At 44.5% G+C, this 26967-nt stretch overlaps 2 protein-coding genes across 7 annotated transcripts in view; one reads left to right on the top strand and one right to left on the bottom strand.

Moving 5' to 3' along the window:
• Positions 1-21168, bottom strand: part of Oxnad1 (oxidoreductase NAD binding domain containing 1) — a 28428-nt gene extending 7260 nt beyond the window's left edge. Inside the window, exons 1-7 of one of the 5 annotated variants that reach the window (XM_076544357.1) lie at positions 20657-21168; positions 15437-15569; positions 12915-13051; positions 12547-12610; positions 7678-7784; positions 6223-6364; positions 1548-1790 (exon numbers count right to left, since the gene is read on the bottom strand). In XM_076544357.1, the coding sequence (XP_076400472.1) occupies positions 1548-1790; positions 6223-6364; positions 7678-7784; positions 12547-12610; positions 12915-13030 (672 nt within the window). In that variant the 5' untranslated portion in view covers positions 13031-13051; positions 15437-15569; positions 20657-21168. Of the gene's footprint in view, positions 1-1547; positions 1791-6222; positions 6365-7677; positions 7785-12546; positions 12611-12914; positions 13052-15436; positions 15570-20534 lie in introns of all 5 variants that reach the window. The other 4 variants (XM_076544359.1, XM_076544360.1, XM_076544358.1 and 1 more) reach the window with 4 other exon arrangements.
• A 4-nt stretch (positions 21169-21172) lies between these two features.
• Positions 21173-24416, top strand: LOC102914934 (diphthamide biosynthesis protein 3). Of its 2 annotated transcripts, XM_006976734.4 has the most exons (3): positions 21173-21312; positions 21715-21789; positions 24020-24416. In XM_006976734.4, exons 1-3 carry the CDS (start codon positions 21205-21207, stop codon positions 24083-24085), a joined length of 249 nt encoding a protein of 82 aa, XP_006976796.1. In that variant the 5' UTR covers positions 21173-21204; the 3' UTR covers positions 24086-24416. The 2 variants fall into 2 exon arrangements, with proteins under 2 accessions (XP_006976796.1, XP_015851141.1); XM_015995655.3 differs by lacking the exon at positions 21715-21789 and having other exon boundaries at positions 21205-21312.
• The last annotated feature ends 2551 nt before the right edge of the window (positions 24417-26967 follow it).

Genomic DNA, 26967 nt, shown 5'->3' with positions numbered 1-26967 from the left:
TGGAATGTCAAACAAAGGTCAAACTACAATTAAAAAAAAAAAAATCAAACCATCAAACCATAGCTGGGTATGGTGGTAGAATGGAAGCCTTTAATCCCAGCACTCAGCAGTCAGAGATAAGTGAATCTCTGAGTTTAAGGGCAGTCTGGTCTACATAACAAATTCCAGGCCAGTAAGGGCTAATGTCTTAAAACCACTACCACTACCTCCCCCTTCACTATCACCTCTTCCTCCTCCTCCTCCTGGTTTTTGAGACAGTCTCATGTGGTCCAGGCTGGCCCTGAATTTGCTATGTCGTTGAAGTTGGCCACGAATGCCTGATCTTCCAGCCTCACATGTCAAGGACTGGGGTTACAGATGTGAGACACCATGCCTGGCCCTAGTGACTTTTCTGTAACACTGACTTCTAGATTCTATCCCACTGTGGTGGTCTGAATGAGAATGGGCCCCATAGGCTCATAGTTTCAATACTTGGTCCCCAGTTGGTGGAACTGTTTGGGAAGGATTAGAAGTACAGCCTTGTTAGACGTGTGTCACTGGGGTGGGTGTTGAGGCTTCAAAAGAGTCATCCCATTCCCAGTTAACCCTCTCTGCCTCCTGCTTGTGTCTCAAGATGTGAGCCTGCAGCTACTGCTTCAGCACCATGCCTGCCTGCCTGTTGCCACGATGGCCATGGACTCCAACCCTCTGAAATCAGAACCCCCATGTTAAATGATTTCCTTTATAGGTTAGCTTGGTCATAATGTTATATCATAGGAATAGAAAAATAACTAAGATGTCCACCAAGACTCATCTTATTCTGCCAATTAACTGGAAACATTTTTAACTGTCCTAGGTGAAATGTGTCTGTTAATTCTCATTTGAGATTAAGCCTTGCTAAGCCTTTTATTTGAACCTTTGCAGAGAAATCTGAACCTAACAGAAGAAAAAAATTTCCCCATTTATTTACATGTTTGTTTATTTTTATTGGCATATATTGTTAAGTGATGGGCTCAGAAAGACATTTTCATTGGAGTACATCATGCACTTTGTACATATTCACCCCATCCTCCTCCTTTTACTCCCATTCAATCCCCTAGGCAGTTTCACATCTTTCTTGTCCTATATACCTGTATGATTTTTCATTGTTTAATTGGCATACAAAGTATTGGGTTTTGTCATGGCATTTTTTGGTTTTGTTTTGTTTTGTTTTTCGAGACAGGGTTTCTCTGTGTAGTTTTGGTGCCTGTTTTGGATCTTGATCTGTAGACCTGGCTGGCCTCGAACTCACAAAGATCCGCCTGCCTCTGCCTCCTGAGTGTTGGGATTAAAGGCATGTGCTACCACCGCCCGGCTCGTCATAGCATTTTTATACACACTTTATTTTGGTTGATCACCCCTCCCCCATGTCCACACATATACCTCTCTCCTCCTGTCCTGAGCTCTCGTGTACCCTAAGACTCAGTAGTGCTCTCTGCACTTATCATTTCACATCCCCTGTTGTTTATGGACTATATACAATCTCACACACTTGCTACAGCACCATGAAAACATGGCTCCCACCTTACCTTAAACAGGAGTTCACTGGTGTTCTTTGCACTGTAGAACAGTTTTATTGTTCCTATCTCATAGCTACTTCCTTTGTCTGCTTGGTCTCGGTGGAGATCTGCTGAGTGGCGCAGGATGGAAAGCAGGGGGTTAATCCCAACCCCTCCAGCAATCAACACGAGGTTTCGAGGGGCATCTGTGGGCTGAGGGTCAAAGAAGAACTCTCCACCCACTCTGAGCGCCACTTCGGAGTCAAGTGTGCACTGAGCAAGAAAGAAAAGATCCCTTGGTCCCATGCAGCACAAGTCTCAGACCAAACAGCCTATGTAAGTGAAGCCACCAGGCTGACCTGCGTGCCTTTTAGTATTTAAGACGATCTGCACAACTTGTTTTCAATTTTCCCAGAGCCTTGGGACTTGATTCTACTTGTCCAGCTTGTAGTCTGTTCGATACCCCAACTTTGTGATCCACACGACATAGCCATGCTGGTATTAAGAAAGGGGGACTTGCTGAAGAGATTGTGCCATTAGCTTCACAGGTGAGGAGCTGAGCTGAGGAAAATGGCAATGGACCCAGGCAGGGAAGCTCTGGGGTGTGAATCCCTTCATCAGAGTCATTCCTGTGTTCTGACCCAGGCTGAGAAAGGCAGGATGGGACTGGTGTGTCCTCAGGCTGAGAGGTGTAAGGCCCCCGGGGCGCCCTCCTCAGGTGAGCGGTGCAGGCTTGCACTAGCACTGTGGTACCAGCTGTGCCGGTTCACTTCTCCCTCTACAGCCAGAAAAGCAGCAGGAGGCTGTACATGCAGGCTGAGTCTCACACCAGCCTGCCCAGGTCACATGCCAGTATCTGGTGACATCACTTATACCACAACTGCCACCACAGGAGAATGAATGCACTGGTTCCCAATGGGCCAATACTGCTTCTGATGGGGTGTTCTGGAAACCTGTGGCAACATTTTTTTTTTCATTGTCACAGTGATTTGGGGAACCTAAGTGACACTCGGAGGGTAGGGCTAGATGTCCCACATTAACTGGTGGCTTCCTGGATCTGGCTCCTAGTAAACTGATGGCTAAATCTGCAGGGATTTTCTGTTATTCTTAATTGGTAGTTTGGATTCAGCCACTGTGGGAATATTCAGAACACAAATTTGTGCATGACACAAACGAGGGCTTTTTTAAAATTCAGAGTGCTGGATTACCTGCATGCCATTGCCGCAATGCACAGGACTGTCAGGTGACTCTGAGTGAGCCACAGGCTATTCATGTGGGCAGAAGCTGGTTTGTAGTGACCTGAGACCTGGGCCGTGGTGACGCAGAGCAGGCTGATGGAAGGACCCATGGCAGCCAGGAAGCACGGAAAGAGAACGCCTGCATGTGGCTTTCCTCCTCCCCCTCCTTTTTATTTTATCTGCCTCCCCCTCGGCCCACGGCATGGTGCTGCCCGCACACATTCAGAGAGTGGACTCTACCCTTGGTTAATCCTCTCTGGAAATGGCCTCAGAGAACACATCCAGAGGTGAGCCTTACTAATTAATCCTGTACTCTCTTCTCCATCAAGCCCACAATCAAGATGAATCAATGAAACAATGAGTCAATGAAACAATGACTCATCTTACAAATAAACTGTGACAGCTTTGCACGAATCTAAGTTCACCCGAATTTTCCAGAATGGAACAAGTGCAGACTAGATCTGGCTGTGTTCACTGTTCTGGAAGACCACATCCCAGGAAGTGACATGAGTGTCCTTCTGTCACCCACACAGCAAGCCTACACCACCTGCATCTGCAGACCACACATTTGTAGTAACCGTTTTTAGTAAAAGTCTGCTGACTGCTTCACTCTATCGTGTAGTCTCCATACACTCAAACTTGAGCGTTTGGAAATAAATATTCTTGGACTCTGGGTTCCTTTCCTGCCTTTATCCCTCCTTTGTATTTCAGCTAGAGAATTTGAGTTTGGGTGCTTTTTTCAGTTTTATGTTTTTCCTTGGAGGGCAGGGATTCCTGCTAGCATTGGGTTCTATATGAAAAGCTGTCTGGATTACTGTGGCTCTCAGAGAGGACAGAGTGCTGGGTATGTCTGCCTCCTTCCTGCCTCCCTCTATCCCAGAATCCAGGAATTCAGCCATTTACACTGGGAGCACAGCTTTACCTCATTGCAAGCTCCTGTCATAAATCTACAGAATCTATAAGTAGTAACATGTCACATGCGTTTGGAGAGTCAAAGCCTTGGCACCCAGTCCTTGGCACCACACATACCAGGTGAGCAGTAGACACTTCTGGACAGGGATTTAATTCGAGGTTCTACAACTTAAGATGACTAAACTTAGAGGAAAACCCAAGAATAAAATCCCTTGATTGATGAAATAAGTCCCCTATTGATAAAGAACTGTTCAATAAATGGAAATCCTTCCCCGAGGGAAACACACCTAAACTCGACTACTTTAAATAAGCAGGAGAGTGTTTTTTCATTCTGACAGACAGCTGGCAGCAGGGGCCGCTGGTTCAGAGGACATAACTCTAGGCATGGCTGCACTGGCGACTGCAGTGCCTAAAAATGCTCCTTGCTCTCAGGCCCTAAAAGTAGAATCCAAAACCTAAGAGGCTCTGCCCTTGCTCAGCCCTGCTCACCTGCATACACACTTCTCTCTTCTGCCATGAGAACCCAGGAGCAACAGAAGCTAGGAAGGAGAAGGAAACCTTTTCCCGGTGCTCTTCAGTGTTGTGGAGCAACGAGAACAAAGAAAGCAACTTGCTTATTGTTTTTGGAAACCCGAGGATGAAAGAAGCCACCTTTGTCTGTTGTTGATAAGTAGAAACCGCTAGGGGAGTCTGAACACAAACGTCAAGTCACTGTTTGCTCTAGCATGCAAGCAGGTAAAAGGACCTTACTGTCTTCCTCACAGAGCACTGCACTGTGTTTGAGTACAGATGTGCCACATGTTACAGGCAACCTTTCCACAGCTTCCGGAACTCCTTGCTCTGCCAAAGCCCGTAAGAGAAAAGACAATCACTTTCCCCCATGTCAGCCAGACAGCCCGCTGCCACCGACACATTTCCTGTCCACCCTACCAGCTCAACGACAGCAAACTCAGAGGACAGGAGCCTCGGAAAATGGCTCCAGGACAAATCTGATGTCATGATGGCTGGTGGCAGTAAGAGACCCTTCTCTCCATATAAACTCTAAAGTTACTTGTCTGTATCTGTAAAACAGCTACATTTTCGTTGTTTTGAAATAAATCCACCAGTCAATGTAAGGGGAATTGTTCCTTGTTTGAGTCTCCCAATCTAAGAGCACCCACGGTACCTCTTTGATTCCTTTCATGAGATTGTGATGGACAGTTGTTTTTGGTTTGGGTTTTTGTTTGTTTGTTTGTTTTTTTCCTGAAGAACCATATGAAAGCTGGTCTTATACTGGGGGATGTACCAAGAAAGGGACGTAATTTGCAAGTTTTCACCACACAAAAGTCTCTTCAGCCACAAGGGCATGTTACTGCCTACAGATATGTCCTGTTTAGGATTCTGTGTGTATCTCTACTAACCTAGCCAAACTGTAGCCACTACATTCTACACCCCCCGCTCCCTGCGTGCCCCTACGACAAGGCTACACGTCTGCCCCCATCATGCATTTCTGCTGGTGCTCTGGCCAGATCTGCTACTACTGGCTTCACTCCTCGCCTTACATGTGGTTCCTACACAAACAAGAATTCTCTGCAACCTTTAAAAACACAGTGATGAAAATAAAGTTAGTTTTTGCTTTCTGTTCTCTTTTTTGACTGTCAATGACTCCCAGAAAAGAATGAAACTGTGCTGAGTTTCTGGGTGCATTTCAGTAAGGAAGCTAAGAAAACCCTGAAACAGGATGGAGGCTGCAGGTGAATACAAAGACACACTATGGTACAGAGAAGGGGAAACAAAAAGAAAGAAGGGTCAAAAACTAAGGTCCCCCTTTGTTCCTGGCGTTCTAGCAGGTAATGGCAGGCGGCATGTGCAGGAAAGGGGGTAAGCCTTGTGATACAGCACAATATACAAGCTACAGTTAGAATTGGATCCTCTCAGAACCCCGTATGAAGAGCCCGAGGTGACTAGTGTGGAGCGCCACAGACTCAGCATTAATGACTGCGCACTACTCTAACTGCAGATGGTTCCCCTCCGGGTTCTAGGCAGTCCCTTCTTTAGGATGTTCACAGTAAGACTGTTGACCTAACAGCTGATTTCCAAACATTTGTATAGAATGCCTGGTGGAAACAAAATATTTCCAATCCTTTTAAAACACAGTTCACCAACAAGATTCTGCTTCTCCATCCTCCTGGGGAACTCAGTGTGAGTTTGCATGCTGCATGTCCCCAGTCCTCCAACTGGCCACCTTGCCGTTCAGGATCCTATTCCTGCAGGTCCGGGTTACAAGTAAACTAAGTGAGCTGAACACACATTTAATGGAGGCAGACGAAGATGCTCAGATCTCCAACTTTAAGTTAGCTGAGGGGCTGGAGAGACGCTCACCAGTTCAGAGCACCTGCCACTCTTACAGAGGCCTCAGGTTCGGTTCCCAACACCCGCATGGTAATGCACAACCATCAGTGACCCTGAGAGAAACAGACATGCATGTGGTGTACAAACAAACATGCAGGTAAAATACCCAGACCCATTAAATTACAGAAAGCTAAAAAAGGGTTGTTTAAAAGGTGACTGCTTACCTTATTGTGAACCCAGACAGCAGGAGGGTGGTTTGTGTATTTCACTGCCAATTCTATTATTCTCTCTTGTTCTAGCAGTTGGGGACTGGAGCAAATTGAAAACCCACCAACGACTGAGACTCCTGGGATAAAGAAATCAACCCTAAAAGGACAAACAAACCATCACTGTTGCAGTAACTAAGAAAGGTGTCAACAGTAGGCAAAGAAACAAGCTGACAGATTCAGTTAGACTAAGAAAATATAAAGTCCTAACTTAAAAAAAGAGGGACAATCATAAAAAATTCTTAAAAAATAAAAAGAATTCTTCAGGAATTTTATGAAGAACTGCTATGCTAAAAGTTAGTTAATTAGATGAACCACATACATTACTAAAAAGACATCAACTATCAAAAATGGCACAAGAAGAAACAGAAAAACCTGATCAGAGCTACATAAACTTTAATGACTGAATTAATAAAACTTCACAAAGAAGAATTCTGGTTCAGACGGTATCACTGGTGAGGTACATCACACACTTAAAGGTGAATTAAGACTAATCTTTCAGAAACTACCCCAAACAAGAGAACAAACACATTGGAACTTACTCTAATGAAGCTGGTACCACCCTGATAATCACAGACACTGAAAGAAAACTATAGACCAGTGGTCCTCAACCTTCCTGAGGCTGCAACCCTTTAATACAGTTCCTCATGTGGTGACCCCAACCATAAAATTATTTCATTGCTACTTCCTAACTGTAATTTTGCTATTGTTATGAACTGTAATGCAAACATCTGTGTTTTCTGATGTTCTTAGGCAATCCTTGTGAAAGGTTCATTTGACTTCAAAAGGGGTCACGACCCACAGGTGGAGAACAACTGCTATTGATCACTACCTATTCAAATAAAGAAAAAGAAATCTGAGAATACAAGGTTGGCTTAACATCTGTCTTCATCATTTTTTTTTTTTTTTTAGATCAACTTGAGGGCTAGGTTCAAGGAGAGACTCTTCTCAAAAAGATAAGGCAGCCAGGTGTGGTGGCACACACCTTTAATTGCAGCACTCGGGAACAGAGGCAAGGGGATCTCTGGGCTGGAGGCCAAGGCCCTTCTTTCAGCTACTCTGTCTATCAGAACCAAGACTGGTTTTTAGAAATGCACGAGTGCCCTGCAAGCATGACCGGAGCAGATCAGGTGGCTGCAATGTGTTCCAGTGAAGCCGTCTGCAGACACAACCGCAGAGCTGTGGCCCCACAGAGCAGCACCTCGCTGTTTGAAAGAGGACTACCCAAGGTTGCTTTCACACATGACAGAGGGTGAGACAGGTTACAACCAAGTAAGGAATCAAGGTGTCCATGCCCAAACAGAAATGACCCAGAATTCCTCTCTCCTAGTGGGGGACAGCTACCCACAAAAGTCCTTTCTAGAAGAAAATAGAATACCTTTCATCTGACAGGAAAAGAGAAACACAACTCACCACTGGCCAGCCTTAAAGGAGAAGTCTTTATCGGGGACAAGCAAGCGAAGGCTCTTCACTGACGGAGACTCGTGGGCAATTTCACACACCTTAGCCGCAGCCACGACCTGAAGCAAAGAGGTTCAGGGCTTAGGAACATGGGCTTGGAAAACTGCCCAACAAGGCACAGCATACGCTGCTCTGCTCTGCCCTCCATCAGGTGGGTAAACGGAATGAACTTTATGAGACTACCTACAACACTATTTTATCCTGAATACCAAAACCATCTCTTACATGGACTGTGTAACCAATATCCATCCAGGCATTGGGCTAGGCTCCCTCAAGAGCTGTGCAGGTGAGATGCCCTCTGCAAGCCTGCCTGGCATCTAATGTCCCCTTCAGCAGTAGGCCAGGTGAGGCCACAGTTGCTTCTGAGTAAGAAGTCCATGGCATGCTAACAGCAGACATTCACAGAGAGCAGCAAGAACTTTTTAAAGAGCAAAGAAATCGAGAACTGGGTTTGTACTCGTGTGCTTCCTTGCTGCCTTTTGTTTCGTGAGTTGGGTCTCACTTTGTAGCCTTGGCTAGCCTGGGACTATGTAGATCAGGTTGCCCTTGAACTCACCTGCCCTACCTCCCTAGTGCTGTGATTAAGGTGTGTACCACCATGTAATGCTTGTAAGCTTATTTTTCTTAAATTTCTTCTAATTTATTATATTTTTCCAAAATATAACCAGTTCACGACCTTAAAGCAAGAACAGCACAGCCCCTTCCTCCGGAGTTTTGGGAAGCACTACTCTGAACGAGGCATTTTCTTTCTGAAAACTTCCAAACTGAGTGACTTGGGAACTAGTCAGTGACGGTAACCTGTGCCTTAGTACCCATCCCTTCCTTTATCCCACCTCTGCTCTGTACTCCTCTTCCTCCCCTAAATCTGGAACATTGCTCTAAGGGTCAAAGACAGACACAGCTCCCGTCAAGTTCCTTCTGTTCAACTCCACCTGTGGCGTGGGCAGGCCCCTCAATGGAGGGCCCCAACCAGCTCCACCAGGGGATGCTTTGGAAACTGCCCACCCTGATGCTAGCTCATTTCAGCCTTTTCTTCAACAGGACTTCCAGGTTCAACCCTCAGTGGGAGATCACTTTTAAAAATCCATTAGAAAAGTCTCACTACCTCAAAATAGCTCCTAAAATTTTCATCCTTTGTCCACTGCTGTAAAATCCCTTGCCTCTCTTTCTTTGGATTGTGGCTAACCCCTTCTTGCTCCTGTCTTGGAGAGCAAGTGGGTGATTTCTTTATGTCAGCCCCAATGCCTGCACCTTAAGAAAAAGAAAAGAAAAAAGACAGGGTCCCTCTACATAGACCAGGCTGGCCTGGAACTTGCTATCAATCAGCCTCAGCCTAAGATTACAGATGTGTGCCACCAGGCAATGCCCTTTCTACCACCTACATTCTTGATCCTAACCCCTATCTGTGACTTGTACTGCTTCATCAGCAGCTATCAGCTAGCCCTTTGTTCACATTCAGTCCTTTTTCTAGTGCCTTCCTGTTTCATCAGACATGGTATACAGTGCCACTGGTTTTATCTTGAGCAGCTCAGACACAAACTATGGAAATAAGCAGGATATAGCTGATAACAGAACGGACTCGGCAGTGAGACAGCCCAGACTTTAATCTTGGCAACACCACTTACCACCATGTAACTCAGGGCAAATGTCCCAGCCACCTTCAACTATGAGCTGAGACCAGAACACCTTTGCCTCATAGTGTTGTTGGGGGCACTAAAGCAGAGAGTACAAACAAAAACACTTCTAATGTTGCTAGCCCACAGTAAGTGTATATTGTTTGTTACCTACTTTATTGCACTAATTTATTTTACATCATATACTGCACTTTATCCATTTGTTACTATGCCACTGCACTGCACATCCCCAGGGGAACTGCAGGTGAGGGTGACAAGGACCTGTACAGTGTGGTGGACTGGAACCATATGTCCATTCTAGCCTATCAATTATTGTGTGGGTGCAAACTAGAAAGCCTTTAAAGTATCTGAGAAACCTTGCCTTCCATCCCTCCTCTACTGAGACAACAGGCTTCCTCAGCCTACACAATCTTCCTGTCCTTGTTGCTCTTCTGAACCAGAGGTAACCTGTCTTCTGCTCTCCTGCAACTAGTCCTTCTCAGGCTGGTAGATGTCCTGATAGTCACACTCAGTATCCAGCATCAGTGACAAACCTCCCCAGGTACACACGCCACCATCCCAGCCTCTGAATCTGGTTAGCTCCACCCTGAAGGATTCTCCTTGCTGGGGAGAGCGGACATGGACTCTCTGGGGCCTCTCCTGTGCTCCGACCTGGTCTCTTTGCTCACTCTTCCTTCTCCCACTTCCTCAGTGCAAGCATCCCTTGCCTGAGGCCCTCATCCTCCTGTCCACTCTTTTCTGCTCCTCACAGGTTTATAATTACACTCCCTGTGGATAAGGATAGCCAATACCTAAGGAACTGTTCTTCCGGGTACATACTAGGAGCTGAGTTCAATGTTTTAAGTGCATTAATTCATTCCACTGATATTAGTAATATCCAGAGACAATGTTGTTATTCTTCCCTTTGCTGGTTAAAAAAAAGTAAGTTCCAGTATTTGCTCAAAACCACTGTCTAAGAACTACTGAACCAGGATTCAAACCCAGGTCGTCTTAGCACTTAGTCATCTGACAACACTGTCCCCAGTAGTACAGTCTCTTGCATGTCACACAGTCTATCACAAACTTGCTCAATTCCATGGTGTCTGGAACTGGGATGCCCTGCAACACCAGTTTCTTTCCACTACAGAAATTTCAATTCTGGAGCTGGCTGTGCAAGTATACTGTATTTGTTCTATAAACTAGAGAGCAGAAGGTGGGATCATGAGGAACTGGTCCACTTCTGGTACAGCTCAGCATGAGGATCTGTTCATTATAAGTCCAAAGTCAAGCCCCTGCTCTATGACTGGGAGAACCCTCTGGAAGGGACTGGGATAATCATGATGCTACACACTGTTGAGGTGCTGGCCCCAGAGATCATCTAGCTTCTCCAGTTCCTCCCATCTCCTCCCACTTCTCATTATGTTTGGGAGAATAAAAATTAGAAATAAAAAGGGAGAATTGAAAATGAAGAAATTTCTCCCCCTAAAGATAGCAATGTCACTACTGTAATTGTAATCCTGCAGTTTTCTAATTCCTGAGCATCGGATGCGATGCTTTCTTTCTTTTTTAAAAGATTTATTTATTCATGTATTTTATATTTGAGTGCTCTGTCTTTGTGCACACCAGATGGACTCTGATCCCATTACAGATGGTTGTGAGCCAACATGTAGTTGCTGGGAACTGAACTCGGGACCTCTGAAAGAGCAGTCAAGTGCTCTTACCCACTGAGCCATCTCTCCAGCACCATCAGAGCTTACATTAGCCTTTCTTTGTTCTAAACTAGAACCAAGGGAACCTCTCTCAAAGTCCCAATACTTCTGCCCTATAAGATCCTGAAATGGTGACTCTAATTCAAACAGTGGTAACTGTTACCTACAGGCCAAACCTTTGGTGAGACATGTTTGACTGGACACAGCAAGCCTGATTTGCTTACATCCTTCCATGGCTGTGTCCCACCTCAAAGATGCTGTTTAGTGATGAAATGACTCACTACTTGGACCTTTGAACAAAGTGTGTCAACATCAGCTCTAATTTATCTACCCACCTCCACATACCACAAAAAGAGTATATACAAGCTTTCAATAGAAACCATTCTTTCTTTACAACAGGCACGATTCCACTTTCATGAAGAAATCCTTAACAAGCTTCACATTTACACAATCAGTACTTTTTTGTGTGTTGAAAAATATTTTCATACTGGGCGGTGTTGGCGCACGCCTTTAATCCCAGCACAAGGGAGGCAGAGGCAGGCGGATCTTTGTGAGTTCGAGGCCAGCCTGGTCTACAGAGCGAGATCCAGGAAACCCTGTCTCAAAAAAACAAAAAACAAAAAACAAAAAACAAAAAAAAAAAGAAAAAAGAAAAAAAAACCAGAAAAATATTTATTCTATATGCCCATAGACTTTCTCTGCTGAACTTGTTTTACATTTCAAAAAGAAAACAATCAACATAAAGTGGAATCAACAATTACCTTTGGCACCAAAGCAATTCTCTAAAGGAGAATTAACTTTTCAAAGTAGGGCCTAACAATATACCTTTATGTTAAAGTGCTTCCTGGTATTAAAACGTAAAACTATGAAGACAATACAGTTTCTGATCACGTTTGTAGAAGTGCATAAAAACAGGGTTTTTTCTTGGCTTACAGGGACTTATAACACTAAACTAAATACAGCTGAATCTGTGTGAAGCAACTCAAAAGTAAAGGCAAGTATCCACTTCGTGTTTTGAAGGGGACACATGGCTACTCACTGAGGTAAAGGGTGAAGATCCTCGGCACCCTTCAGCTGGCAGGTTAGCTTTCTATAGCCTGAGTGTGACTGACAGTCTGCAGGGGAAGGGCAGTGAGCTCATCCACCTTCCTGTCTCAGCTGTCAGTGCTGCTCTGACGAGCTAGGAGATGCTTCTAAAGCAGGACGAACAAGGACTTTGAGACATGGTGGCAAAAGAAGAAAAAAAGGTAAGCCATTCATAAGGTGTAGGCTCTGCAAGTTCCCTCTCCTACAGCACGCTCTCAATGTACCTGTCAGGAGGGTGCCTAGTCATGGCTATGCTCCCTCACCAAACAGCCCAACCATGCCAAGTTTAGTGGAAAACCTTCATATAGCTCAGCCACTGCTTTCAAATGAGTTATCATGTCCCTTCTTAGGAAATTCCACAACAGGAAAATATAATTTCCCTGACTGCCCCACCATGCCTGAAGGATACAAACCTCCCGTCGGAGGACACTTGCAGTTCTCTCCAAGTGATCAGTTTTCCTTTTGGATTTCATTATGCTTTTTAAAAGAAGGTAAAATTAGATTAGTAAGCATTATCCTCATAAAATAATAAAACTAGCTTCCCCTGCCAAAAACCAAAACCAAAACCAAAACCCATAGCTATCAGAAGTATAATTAACTGTGGATTCTACAAAATAGTGAGCCTCTGCCAGTGCTCAGTTGCACACCCAACAGAGTTTCCGATCTGATGTCATGTTCGCTGAAGCCAGGATGCTGCCTCTCTTGAGTCTGAAGGACCTCCCAGACCATCAGATCAGGTTTCAAAAATCAACCTAAATGACAGCAAAGGCTGACAACTCACCTGGTTAGAGTAAGGTGACGCAAAGTGCTGGCTGTCGATCTCCACGAAGCAGCCTGAGTGCAGATGGCTCCCACAGTGCGGCGACAGAAGCCAGGAATCAAGACAACATGGGCCATAGTGCTCCTGGGCAAATGTAACTGAAATTTAAAATCATTTTCAGAGAAAGTAGAGAGATGTCAGACTATGTTAGGGGCAGGAGCAAAAGACTGTGGGGGCTAGAGAGATGGTTCTGTAGTTAAGAGCACTGGCTATTCTTCCAGAGGACCTGAGTTCAATTCCTAGAGCCCATATGGCAAGTCACAAGCATCTCTAAGTCATTCCTAGTGCCCATATGGCAAGTCACAACCATCTCTAACTCCAGTTCCAGGGTATCTGATGCCCTCTTCTGACCTTTGCAGGTACCAACACATGATGCACAGACACACACAGGCAAAACATCCATACACATAAAAACAAAACACCCACCCACATAATGGAAGGAAGAAAATCAATTCCCACAAATTGTCCTTTGATTAACATGTGTACCCCAGCCCCCCCAAATAAACAATGAAAGAAATGTAATGAAAATTTTAAATAAAATTGCTTAAAGATTTGGGTTGAGTGTGGTAGCACATGCCTTTAGTCCTCAGGAGGTAGAGGCAGGTGGATCTCTGTGAGGCCAGCGTGGTCTACATACTGAGTTCCAGGACCATGAGGGCTACATAGAACCCTGTCTCATAAAAACAAAACAAAAGAGTATTTTGTTTTGTATTGTCCTTCTAGAAGACTCAATTCCCAGTAACAACATCAGATGGCTCAGAACTACCTGTAACTCTAGCTCAAGGGATCCAACTCCTCTGGCCTCTACACTCATGCACACACAAACTGCATATAATTAAAAACAAAAATAAGTCTTTTGGTGGGGGGATTTTCTTTTCTTTTTTTTTTTTTATTTATTTATTTATTTATTTTTTTTGATGGCTGGTCACTGTGGATGTGGCTCTGACGGTGGGGGGGATTTTCAAGACAGGGTTTCTCTGTGTAGCCCTGGCTGCCCTGGAACTCACTCTGTAGACCAGGCTGTTTTGGAACCTGGGATGTGCCACCACTGCCTGGCTAAAAGTAAATCTTTTTTTTTTTTTTTTTCCGTTTTTCGAGACAGGGTTTCTCTGCATAGCTTTGTGCCTTTCCTGGAGCTCACTTGGTAACCCAGGCTGGCCTCGAACTCACAGAGATCCGCCTGGCTCTGCCTCCCGAGTGCTGGGATTAAAGGCGTGCGCCACTACCGCCCGGCTAAAAGTAAATCTTTTAAGAATTGTATTTATAAAAGCTTAAGGTTTACAAATATTTAAAACAAATAGATAATACTATTTATAACAGACCAAACTAGCAACTATCCAAAAGACCACAAACAGCAGTAAATGAAGGGTGATACATTCATGCACTACACACAGCATCAATGGCAATGAATACATTTCACTTACACACAGTAATATTCAATTATAGGCTGCAGGTACTAAACGGGATGACAGCAGCCAGACTCCAAAGAGCACATATTCTTTGATATCGACTATACAATGTGCCAAGATAGACAAAAACCCTATAATGTTAGAAATCAGTCTTGGAAAGTAGCTGTTAACAATGCAGTTTCTTTGTGTGGATGCTGAGTGCCTCAGTAGGTCCACTTCGTAAAATCTGCAAGCTGTCCTTGTAGCTGGATACTTCCTGTCTGTATCTTATCCTTCAATAAAAACAAAACAAAACAGGAAGATTCTCAACTCTTCACTTTTGTTTTCCTTTTGGTTTTAGGAGACAAGCTTACTAAGTGCCGGGCTGGCCTTGAACTCACTGTGTTCCCTAACCTGGCCTCAAACTTGGGCTCCTCCTGCCTTGTACTGGGGTTACAAGCATGTGCCGTCACCCCGTCAGGATGTCTTAAAATCAAAAGACGATCAGGTAAAACACTGATTAAGAGTCAGGTCACCTATCCTTTGCCTCCCACACTACTTTCTTGTGACATTTAAAAAATACTTCTTAGCCTAAACACCCACATTTTTCATGCTGTATTACCATTTCGGTTGGCTCTCTCTTTCATGGCTTTGAGAATAAAACATGTCTTTCCCAAGCATTTTAGAAAGTGCTGTTTGAGTTGACTATAATAAGTTTAGTGTTAGGAGAATATTCAAGCCAACAATAAAGTTTTGGTAGTTTTTCATTCAATGAAAACAACTATTAAAGGCCTAAGCTTTGGCAGTGCAGGTTTGAAGAAAGCTTCAAAAACTTAGGTTTTAATAGGTGGATAAAATGTAAATGAGTTTCTCAAAAGCCACAGCCCCCTAAATAGCCTTCAGACAGATTTCTTCTTGTCACAGTACAGTTCAGCAGTGTTGAGAATAAACATGCTCTTTCCCCCCAGTAAGTGGAAGAGGTATAAGGCCTCTGCTACCTCATGCAAGACTGCTAAGGTAGTTAGTTATACCCCCTTAAATGTGCTAAAACAAAAACAGTGTGTTGGTCACTGAATGCAAGCAAGCAGAACTTACTTTAGAAACCCATGGGATTCTGGGAGTCCTCAGCTGTCTGACACGATATTTTGGTCCCAATACTATACTAAGACCTTTGGATTCACACCAGCTGGAACACAGTTTTCCATATACTGAAATTCCCACAAAGTTCCTACAATGGCAGAGACAATAAACTAGTTAAGTACAAAGCCAGGAAACAGAAAAGGCCCCATCAAATCTTACTTGCAAAAGAAAAGGCTCACTTAGAGTTAAAGTGTGAAGTCCAGATGTAGAGTGCTTATTTGAAACACATGGAGGCCCTGGGTTTGAGTCCCAGCACCAGACTGAAGGGAGGGCCCTCATTACAATCAGAGGTCCTCAGTCTCAGTTGCTCCCTGCCATTAATCCTTCTCCCTTATGTGGACGTTTTTATTCCTCATCCTCTTCTTGATCTTCCATGGCCTGAGTCAACCCCTGTAACCTAGGTTACCCATCCCATGAAATACCCTCCACACTGTTGCTTCCTGCTATCTGTGGCTACCCTTCCTGTGTGGCCTCAGGTAGTCCCCTTATGGTTCTGCCTAGTTTGAGCTCATGCTGTGCTGAAGAAAGCTAAATCATAGTCAACGGCTAGAAAGATAGTTATATCACTTAGGACCAAAATCTCTATTATTAAGTTCATCCTCCAGTGAAAAGTGGACATTGTTCCACTTAATATTTTAGACAGCTACTGCTAAAATAAATGTTTTTACAATACAGTACACTGTAGTGACTATGCTGTTTACAACAGTCTACTTCTCAATTGGAAAACAAAAGAAAGTTAATTTTTAAAAGCTGTTTGTTGTTCGAATCTTAGATGGTCTTTTAATTAAAAACAAAACAAAACAAAACAAAACAAAAAAACACAGAGCCAGATATCAGGGTGAAAGCTGAAAGGTCAGAGAAACAGAACAGCCAGCCACTAGTTCCTTACCTCTATGAAATCCTCAGCCTAAAGAGAGTGAGTTCCTGTCTCCTCATGCCTTATAAACCAATCTCCGCCCAGCCATATTTATTACTTCCTAGGATTAAAGGCGAGTGTGCTTCCCAAGAAAAGGCATCAGATCTCAAGTGCGGGGATTAAAGGAGTGTGCCATCACTGCCTAGCTCTGTTTCTCTGCTAAACTGGATCAGTCTCTTGTAGCCCAGTGTGGCCTTGAACTCACAGAGATGCAGATGGATCTCTACCTCCTGAGTGATAGGATTAAAGATGTGTGCCACCACTGCCTGACCTCTGTGTCTAATCTAGTGGCTGGCTCTGTCCTCTGGTCCTCAGACAAGTTTATTAGGGTACACCATATTTCACCACAGCCATTCTTTTTCATAGACTGAATTTTGTTAACAGCACCATGACCAAGAGTGTCACCTACTGGCAAACAAAGGCATTTTTATAAAATTGTGTTCAACTTGCTTTCCGAGCTTTATTCCATTCTTAAAGTGTGTGTGTGTGTGTGTGTGTGTGTGTGTGTGTGTGTGTATTATTTACATCAGACTGGCAAGCTGGTTCAGTGGTTAAAGGCTCCTGCTGCCAAGCCCAAGGAGCTGAGCAAGAGAAGGGTGCTGACATTAATTAAAGGGATGGTTATGGGGACGAGTACAACAGAGGAGGAAGGAGTGATGAAGTGGGGGGGGGGGGGGGGAGACGGACACGGCTGCTGAGCTGAGGGCAGAGCCCAAGAGGCAGCCAGGCAGACTTGAAGGGGATCTCGGCAAGAATAAAGCCCAAGCCAGGAACCAGCCTGGGGAGTTAGAGCCAGGGCCAGTGTGACCAGAGGAGCTGTCTACATAAATGTGTCCTGGGTCACCGTAGGCCAATGGAAAGGTATAAACCTTCCCTGAAGGACACAAGAAGCAGCTGAAGAATATGAATAAGTCAGAACAAGGACATGATCTCCGGAGTTTAAATGACTGCCCAGGATGAAGCAGGAAGTCAAGACTCTAAGATTCTGGTAGAGCAGTGGCCAGAGATGGCAGAAGCAGAGAGTGTAGAAAACGGTTGGGATCGGCCCTACATCTTGCTGTAGGACATCCCTGCGGTTTCTTCTCTTCCGCCTGAACTGGATCAGACAGAGCAGTCATTCACTGAGTCTGGTTCTAGGATCAGAGAGATCCAAGTCGGCACCATGACTTTGCAGCTTTGCTTTAGCAAATTCTTCAGCCCCTAAACCTGGCTTCCCAAAGCTAAAGACACAGCTCATCTGTACCCCACAGTATCATTCTAATGACACACCCCATCTGTACCCCTCTGTGTTATTCTAATGACACAATACACCTAAATGTATCGGGAACAGTGTCAGCTACCACAAATAAATGCCTCATCACCCTTTCTTTTTCTGTTTTAAATAATATATATGCAAATGATTGGTAGAGAAATTACAAAGAAATGCTAGCTGTCCCGTTGTGCTGGTCTGAATAGGAATGGCCCCCATAGACTCATGTATTTGAATACTTGGCCCATAGGGAGCAGCACTCTTAGGAGGTGTGGCTTTGTTAGAGTAGCTGTGGCCTTGTTAGAGGAAGTATGTCTCTGTAGGCATGGACTTTGAGGTCTTATATGTTCAAGTTACACCCAGTGTGGCTCAGTCTCCTGCTACCTTTAAATCAAGATGTAGAACTCTCAGTTCCTTCTCCAGCACCATGTCTGCCTGCATGCCACCATGTTTCTTGCCATGATGATAATGGACTAAACCTCTGAAACTATATATAAGCCAGCCCCAATTAAATGTTTTCCTTTATAAGAGTTGCCATGGTCATGGTGTCTCTTCACAGCAATAAAATCCCATCTAAGACACTCCTCTAACTTCAGATTTTAAGATGCCCCAGAATGTTGTTTTTGATGGGTCTGAATTGCCTTCTAAAAGATCAGGACTTGGGGTGTGCTAAGCCAATAAAGCATGTATCTAGCATGTATTAGACCCAAGGTTTGATTCCCAGTACCAGGAAAAAGAAAGGTTTTTAATATTTATTTTATTATTTAAATATTTTGATTTTATTATGTGTATGAGTGTTTGCCTACATATCTGTCTGTGCACCATGTGTGTACCTGACGCTTATGGAGGCCAGAAGAGAGGGTTGGATGCCCTGGGACTGGAGTTACAGACAGTTGTGAGCATCCATGTGGGTGCTGGCAATCAAACCCAGGTCCTCCAGCAGAGCAGGGGGTGCTATTAACCACTGTGCTAATTGTCCAGCCCCATATTATTATTGTTGTTGTTGTTTTTATGTGTGCGTGGGGGGGGGTGTTTTCCCTGCACGTATATCTGTGCACCATTCCTGGTACCCTCAGAGGCCAGAAAAGGGTGCTGGATCCCCTGGAACTGAAGTTATAGACAGTTATAACTGCAGTGTCGGTGCTGAGAATTTGACCTGGGTCCTCAGGAAGAGCAGCCAGTGCTCATCTCTTCAGCCCTTTGTTTGTTTTTTAAATAAAAGGCCTAGCAATTTATACATACTATGAGCCAAATATGGATGCATCCAAATCCTGTGTGTTATATGTATGTGCATCTGTGAGTTCAAGGCAGAGGATGAGATTGGATGTCTTCTTCATCTTCCACCGTATTTTTTGAGATAGTCTCTCCCTGAACCTGGAGTTGACCGATAGGTTGGCCACTGTGCCCCCATTCCCATCAGTGCTGGAGCTACACAACCATATACTTTACTCGCCAAGTCATCTCCCTACCCACAGCTGCATCCCTTCTGCACACTCGAGAACTAAAGACGGTTTCCAACTCTGATCATCTGAACTAAGAATAGACACTGGAAAATCAGTTTACTTCCTGTGTCCCAGGAGCTAGCTGCCTGGGAAGTATTTGTATTTATAAAGATACAAGACTTCCACAGGATTTCTCCTCTGCATGGACAAGCTACAGTTAACCCTCAACAGGCTACAAATACCTCCTAATTGCTGTGTAGATCTCCAATTTATGCAAAAGAGAGTGAAATCTTTGAAACAATCTTCCATACACTCTTTTCATGTAACTTCTGGATTTTACCTTCCGAAGACTTCTGTCTTTAGGTTTACCTAAACACTTTAAAGGGGCTTCAAAATGAAAGTGTCCTTTCAATGTGCACAAAATTGGTTATGCAAACTGTATGTATTTAAATGTTATGTTTAGGTTATAGAAATGTAAGCTAGGTAAGCTATACATGATTGCTGAACTATTAATTCCCATGCAAAAGAATGTTAGATTTCGGGCTGGAGAGATGGCTCAGCGGTTAAGAGCACTGACTATTCTTCCAGAGGTCCTGAGTTCAATTCCCAGCAACCACATGGTGGCTCACAGCCATCTGTAATGAGATCTGGTGCCCTCTTCTGGCATGCAGTCATACATGCTGTATACATAATAAATAAATAAATCTTAAAAAAAAAAAAAAGAATGTTAGATTTCAAAGGCTCTTTTCTCACAAAGGAAGTAAGAACCAGAGAATGTACATTTCCAACTCCCAGAGCCCATCAAGTCAGATTCTGATCCAGGATCCTATTCTGCCCCAGTGGGTTTTCACTACACTGCATTCCTCCAGTGAGATCTAAGTAACTGTCTAGTAATAGGGCAATACTCCAAAGTCCCTGATTGTAACCAAAACAGGCCCAGCACTGCTTTTGTGACAAAGCGCTTTTCATTTGCATTTCACTTCAAGGAAGATGTTACATGCTGACAATACCACCAGGAAAATCATTCTTTTCACCAAGAACTGAAGTTCACACAAATAATTTGTTCCTGGGCTTTGGAGATAGATAGCCTAGGTATGTAATCTTGGGCAAGATGCCCAGACTCTGAATCTGAGTTAAAGATAAATAAAATGGAGTTTTGAACCTCAGGATCAACAGAATTGCATTCAGAGTGTAGGTGGCCCACTAAAAACCCCAATAATTGCCGGGCGGTGGTGGCGTACGCCTTTAATCCCGGCACTCGGGAGGCAGAGCCAGGCGGATCTCTGTGAGTTCAAGGCCAGCCTGGGCTACCGAGTTCCAGGAAAGGCGCAAGGCTACACTGAGAAACCCTGTCTCGAAAAACCAAAAAAAACAAAACAACAACAACAAAAAAACAAAAAAAAAACCCGCCAATAATTAAAAGTGATGTTATTGCTACTACCGCACCTATCACTATAGTGAATACTGCAAACAGCGCTAGAATTCGTCCCTGTCTTCCAGATCTTGCTCCTCTACCACACAGCTCAGGGTATCTGAAGGTGGCTGGAGTGAGACAGGCAGCGATGTACCTGCAGGCAGGAACACAGGCCAGGCTTCTCTGCGCTCAAGGTCGGCTGAAATGCAATTCCAGGAGCGCTGTTGTCAACCACTGCGGACTGGAGAGGACGCTGCGTGGGTGACCAGGCGCCCCCCTCCGATAAGGGCCGTAGCCTCCAGCCCACTCTTTAAGGTTCCCTGAAGTCAGTGATGGACGAGACTCCTCCGGCAAAGGAGACAACTCAGTTACAACCCAGACCCGAACTCCCCGGCCCCGGAGTGACGCAGCAGCCGTGTGAGAGAGCCCCTCACACTATTGGTCACTGCCACCCAGTGGGCGGAGCGCTGCGCAAACCAGCTGCGCAGTAAGCGTCACCTTTGCGGCAATAAGTCCCCCAGCTCGGCTATCTCCATGGCGACCGCGACCCGGTCACCCATTTGGCTCCGAGGTCGGAGTTACGTCATCGCCTTGCGCAGCCCGGAAGTGATTATCCCTGCTTTCGGGCCAACCGGGAAGCCCGGGCCGTCCATCACCGGCCGGCCGAGTTAAGCAAACTGATGTAGCGTCCACCCTGTGACCATGGCGGTGTTTCACGATGAGGTGGAGATCGAGGACTTTCAATATGACGAGGACTCGGAGACCTATTTCTACCCCTGCCCCTGTGGGGATAACTTCTCCATCACCAAGGTACCCTCAGGGCCCATCGGCGACTCCTTGAGCTTGCGCATTTTCCCTTCCGGTGTCCCTGGCTAGGCTGTCACCCACGTGTTCTCCTGAACCCCGCCGCTAAAGCAGTAATCTAAGCTGTCGGGGCACACGGTCTGGCCAGGGGGCGCAGTTCTCCCTAGCCCCACCCTTAAAATCTTTTCCCGGGAACTTTTTTGGAGACGAGAACTGGATTTTGTACCTCAGGGTTTTGTGGAAGCGATCGAACCAACTTAATCTCCCCGGTTTTTCTAGGTGACACTTTGGGGGAAGTTCTTTGTGCTATTACCCAATTCAATTCTTGCACATAGACGTGGGAAAGGCTTGTGGGAAGATGACGGAAGGGAGGCTATGCTGACCATACGTTGTTTGATTTCGTCCTAGGAAGATTTGGAGAATGGAGAAGATGTGGCAACGTGTCCTAGCTGCTCTCTCATTATAAAAGTGATTTATGACAAAGTAAGGGAGACATTGAAGGGGGTGGGTGGTGTAGGTAACGACAGAGACCTAAAGCAGCCTGCCTGATATAAAAGTGCAGAAGAGTGTAGGGAGTTTTTTTTTTTTTTTTTTCTGGGTTTTTGTTGTCTGTTTGTTTTTTGAGACAGGGTCTTTATGTATCCCTAGCTGTCTTGAAACTTGTTATGTAGACCAGGCTGGATTTGAACCCATAGAGATCCCCCTGCCTTTGCATATTGAGGGCTGCGATTAAAGGCATGGATCGCCACACCCAGCCTAGAAGAGCATTTCTTAACCTTGTGCTAGATCATGGGTATTTTAAAAGAGCTTTACAAATTGTCAGTACGTAGCTGTAGGATAATATTGTTCAAGTTTAAATTTACATAACTTGTGTTCACTTTGGAAAGGGCAGTAAAGTATTTAATATTCAAGTTTGTTTAGAGCTCCAGGACATTTTGAAAAGATTGTCTTTTTATTGCTTGCCTGGTTTATGCATACAGTCTATGTTATCTTGTTTGACATATAATTCCAAGTTGTGATTTTTACAGTTTCATGTTAAATTTGTTGCTTTGTACCCAATAAGGATGACAATAGATAAAGGGTAAATGCTTTTACCCCTCACCCAAAGTGCAGTTAGTGCTTTGGAGTCTTAAGTTAGGAGTTAACAGTCTTAAGGATGAACTCTAAATGAGTGTAGGGTAAGTTGGACCAAAGCACAGAGCTTTGTGAGTGGCAGGCTTTAGTTGAAACAATAACGTAGAAATTTGATGATTCATTCTTGGATTAAAATGGTCTCTGGTACAAAGAGCAACAGGGACAGACCAGGGGCTGACTCCTTGAGCATCGCACTATGGGAGATATGCAGTAACTGGGAGAGTTCTTGTAGTGTCAGGCATAAACCAGGATAAAAGACCAGAGACTGAGGTGGGATTCCAGAACTCAGGAGGCAGAGGCAGATGGATCTCTGAGTTTGAGGCCAGCTTGATCTACAAATCGAGTCCTAGGATAGCTAGGGCTGTTACACAGAGAAGCCCTGTCTTGAAAAACAAACAAAACAAAACAAAAAAGAAAAGAAAAAGCAAGAAAGAAAAGAAAGAAATAAAAGAAAAGGAAAGGAAAAAAAAGAAAAATCAGAGACTGAACCTCATTTTCAAAGTAGTTACTATTGCAGGTCTGTGTTGAGAAACACAAAGCCTAATTTTTTAGTACCCATTTAAAGAGGCTATATATTTGAATGACCAGATATTGAACTGATTGATGCAAAAACTTAAAAGATGTGACATGTTTATTTCTGCCAAGTGGTTGTTCTCTAGCAGATGGGCATATTTTTAAGACACTGCTTATTAAACAATGAGCTTAGGACTAAATTCCAACATGCTCTAATTCTAGTGCCAACACCAGTTCTTTGAACAAAAATGAAGTGCAATTGGGGCTGGAGAGATGGCTCAGAGGTTAAGAGGTCCTGAGTTCAATTCCCAACTACCACATGGTGGCTCACAACCATTTATAGTGGTATCTAACACCCTCTTCTGGCATAAAGGTGTATATGCAGATAGAGCACTCATATACATAAAAATAAATAAATAAACAGATAAATAAATAAGTCTTTAAAAAAAAAAAACAAGTTCCGCCCAGCAGTGATGGCATACGCCTTTAATCCCAGCACTCGGGAGGCAGAGGCAGGCGGATCTCTGTGAATTCGAGGCCAGCCTGGTCTCCAAAGTGAGTTCCAGGAAAAGGCACAAAGCTACATAGAGAAACCCTGTCTCGAAAAACCAAAAAAAAAAAAAAAAAAAAAAAGTGTTCCTTTGTCTCCAGTTTTGTCAACTGGGATAACTACTAATATCTATGGAGAGATTAAGGGTCCTGCTATGGGGAGATCAAGGGTCCTGCTAGCATTATACAATGGACAGTCCAAATTATGCCTTATATTTAAGGCAACTCTGCGTTGTTCTTAACAATGGACAGTCCATCCCTGGACAACAGTTGGTTTTTAGTGCACAAGTCTTAAACTTTTTAAATTAAATTTGTTGCCATTTTTCTAATATCATAAATGAATTTCCCCTAAATTTTACATCTTGACTTTTTATTGCTAGCATATAATAATGATAGAAACAAATGATATAGCAGTGAAAAAAACTAAAGCTGAGTTGATTCTGTAACGAAGTGAATGTGGTGTTAATGTATTTGTGGGACAGAAACCTGGTGGCTAATAGCATTTCTTCTGCCTTAGGATCAGTTTATGTGTGGAGAAACAGTCCCAGCACCTTCAGGCAACAAAGAGTTAGTTAAATGCTGAAGAAGCCCCCAGGAACCCAAATCCTGAGCAGCAGGGAAGGAGCCCAGGTGGATGGAGCAAGTGCTGAGTAGACAAGCTCTTCACAGGACAGCTGTCTGTGGCTGGCTCTTCCATGTGGATCTTCATCAGCCGCCGAATTCATCATAAACACACAAGCCTGTGACATGTCAGACCTGGATTTCCTGTTCCCATGGAATGGGCAGGATTCCTAATTGTCCATCTGAATTTGAAGGAAGAGCCGTATAAACTGGTGCTTGTCCTTTCTCTCAGTTGCATCATTTCAGTATCTTAAAACTAATTCATTTTCTGAAAACAGCATCATCCACTTCAACCTGAGGCTCTTTATTTTATTTTATAAAGATTTATTGTTTTATTTTTAATTATGTGAATGTGTGCATTTGTGTAGGAGTATGTGCTTATGAGTACAGTTGCCTAGGAAGGCTAGACGCACTGGATCTCCTGGAGCAGGAGTCACAGGCAGTTGTGAGCCACCCGACATGGATGTTGGCTGATTTCTGTGTGTTTGAGGCCAGCCTGATCTACAAAGCAAGCACAGAGAAACCCTGTCTTGAAAACAAACAAAACATATATATAAAGTAAACAAACAAAAACAAATACATTAGCTTATAGAAGATACTCTCATTCACATCTCCAAACAGTTTTCGGTGTGGCCTTGTGAAGTGATTGAAAGAGCTAATGACAGAGACTGGGTCGAGTGTCTGTCTTTTGTGCAAGGATGTAATGCTATTGTAACCAAAGGGAATGCAGCATTGTTCGGCCATGAACCACATCCTAACCATAAACAGAACTGCGGCTCTCACGGTGACCACTGAGTCTGGGGTGGGGCTCACATCCTGGACTGCAACGAGACCTTCAGCTGGTGACTCCCGTACTTTGAGGACCGTCTTTCAAGCTTTGCTGAGAATGAGTAACCCCCTGGGTTGCTAGGAGACCGCCGTCTCAGAGAGTCTGGTTAAATCTGGGTGCGGCTTAAACATCATCAGGGTTTGTTTGAAATGTCCCCAGTGGTCCTGATGCCCAGCCCAAGAAACAGTGGGTTAGAAAAGAATATAATTTATAATCACAAGGTAAACAGGACCCAGTTGTGTTTTTAAATGCTCACACCTGCTTTCCCCGTGGAATAATCACGTGGCCTCAGTCAGCCTCACACTTTACATGTAGACCCACAATAGACCTTTATGAAGAAGAGTCAGCTGGGATCACTCAGGCTGGGCTAACAAGCACAGTGGGAGGGTGGGATCACTCAAGCTGGGTGCCTCCCCCCCCTTCTCTATTAAATAGACAATTCCATTTTCCAGCACATGCTCTGGTTGGTAATTACACAGCTTACAAAAGCAACAAAGTCTACAGGTGTGGCTAGGATTTTTAGCAGGTTCAAGGATGCCTGTCACCCTCTACTTCACACCAACTAAATTGCCCCTGATTTTGAATTTGCCTTTACAAATTCTGAAACCACTTTAAAAATTATTCCTTGTTAAGAGTTTAAAACAAGGAACATATAAATAAATCCTAGTAAAAAACACTATCTTATAACTTCAGAATGCTCAGAGTGGGGGCAGGAGGTGGAATGGAAGCATCTCACCTTCTTGGACACACTTGAGTCCACACTTGTGGACTCAGAACTCCACAGCCTCCTAGACTAAGATAATTAGGATGTCCTGTCATAGATTTGTCCCATCTTCTCCCAGTATGGAAGCCAGAGCAAGACTATGTATTTACCCTTCCTTAAGTCACTTAACTCAAATGACCTAAGAAGCCCCTCTTGACACCTTTCTCTGAGAACTCATGGTACCCTATGGGGTGTGGTCTTCCTCACTTCAACAATCACCAACAAACTCAACTTTGACAGGCTGTGTTTCTGGTGGTACTGGCTGGTGAATGTAGGCCCCAGGGAAGGTGGGCAGTGCTGGTTTACTACACAGAAGGAGGTAGTTGAGGAAATTCTCTCTGGGAACCACCAGACAACCAAGGCTGTGGCCCAGAGAGAGCCTCAGTGGTTGGTTCCTACTGCAGGTGCTATTTCTGTCCTGATCCTCCTCATTTCAGCCTCTGCTCTGAAGGACACTTCCCTGGGGGCCCAGACTCATCAGACACGAGGTCCAGGTCGGAGCTAAGCCTCTACTTCTCCACTTCCAAGAAGCCTTCTTGGAAGTTTCTGGAGCCTGGCTTTCCTTGCAGGTGCAGTCTGTAAGGTATACTGGCTTCAGGAGTAACCTTCAGCCAATAAGAGATGAGAGCTGGGTGGGAAGTGTCCCAGCCTGCTTCTCATTGGTTGGTTAGTTCTGGCACATGTCTGTGAACATCTTAGGATATGAAGATTCAAAGCACAATGTTCATAACAACCTTGCATTGGCCTCTGTCCCTTCCCCTGTCCCACTTCCATATTGTCTCATTCCTGTTTCCTGGCATCACCTTCCAAAAAAACGATCTGCCTCCAACCCCTTTTCAGGCTCTGTTAGAGTTTGGACCAGAAGTGTTTCCATGGGGCTTGTGTTTGGAATGCTTGTCCCCCAGCTCTTGGTGCTACATGGTGGTGGTGGTGGTGGGGGGGCTTATAGTACCTTTAGGAGGCGAGGTCTAGCTGAGGCGAGGTGTAGCTGGTTGGAGTGGGTCGTTAAGAGTGAGCCTTTGACTCGTTGCATGAGTTAGCTGTATGAAACCTGGGACTTATGCAGGGACGCTTGGCTCAATCTGGGAGGAGGGGACTGGACCTGCCTGGACTGAGTCTATCAGGTCGATCTCAGTCCTCGGTGGAGACCTTGATCTGGAGGAGGTGGGAATGGGGGGTGGGCTGGGGGGAAGGGGAGGGGGCAGGAAGGGAGAGAACAAGGGAATCTGTGGCTATTATGTAGAACTGAATA

The sequence above is a fragment of the Peromyscus maniculatus genome, chromosome 9 (genome assembly GCF_049852395.1).
Source record: "Peromyscus maniculatus bairdii isolate BWxNUB_F1_BW_parent chromosome 9, HU_Pman_BW_mat_3.1, whole genome shotgun sequence".
NCBI lineage: Eukaryota > Metazoa > Chordata > Mammalia > Rodentia > Cricetidae > Peromyscus > Peromyscus maniculatus.
This window is presented reverse-complemented; position numbering and strand designations above follow the sequence as displayed.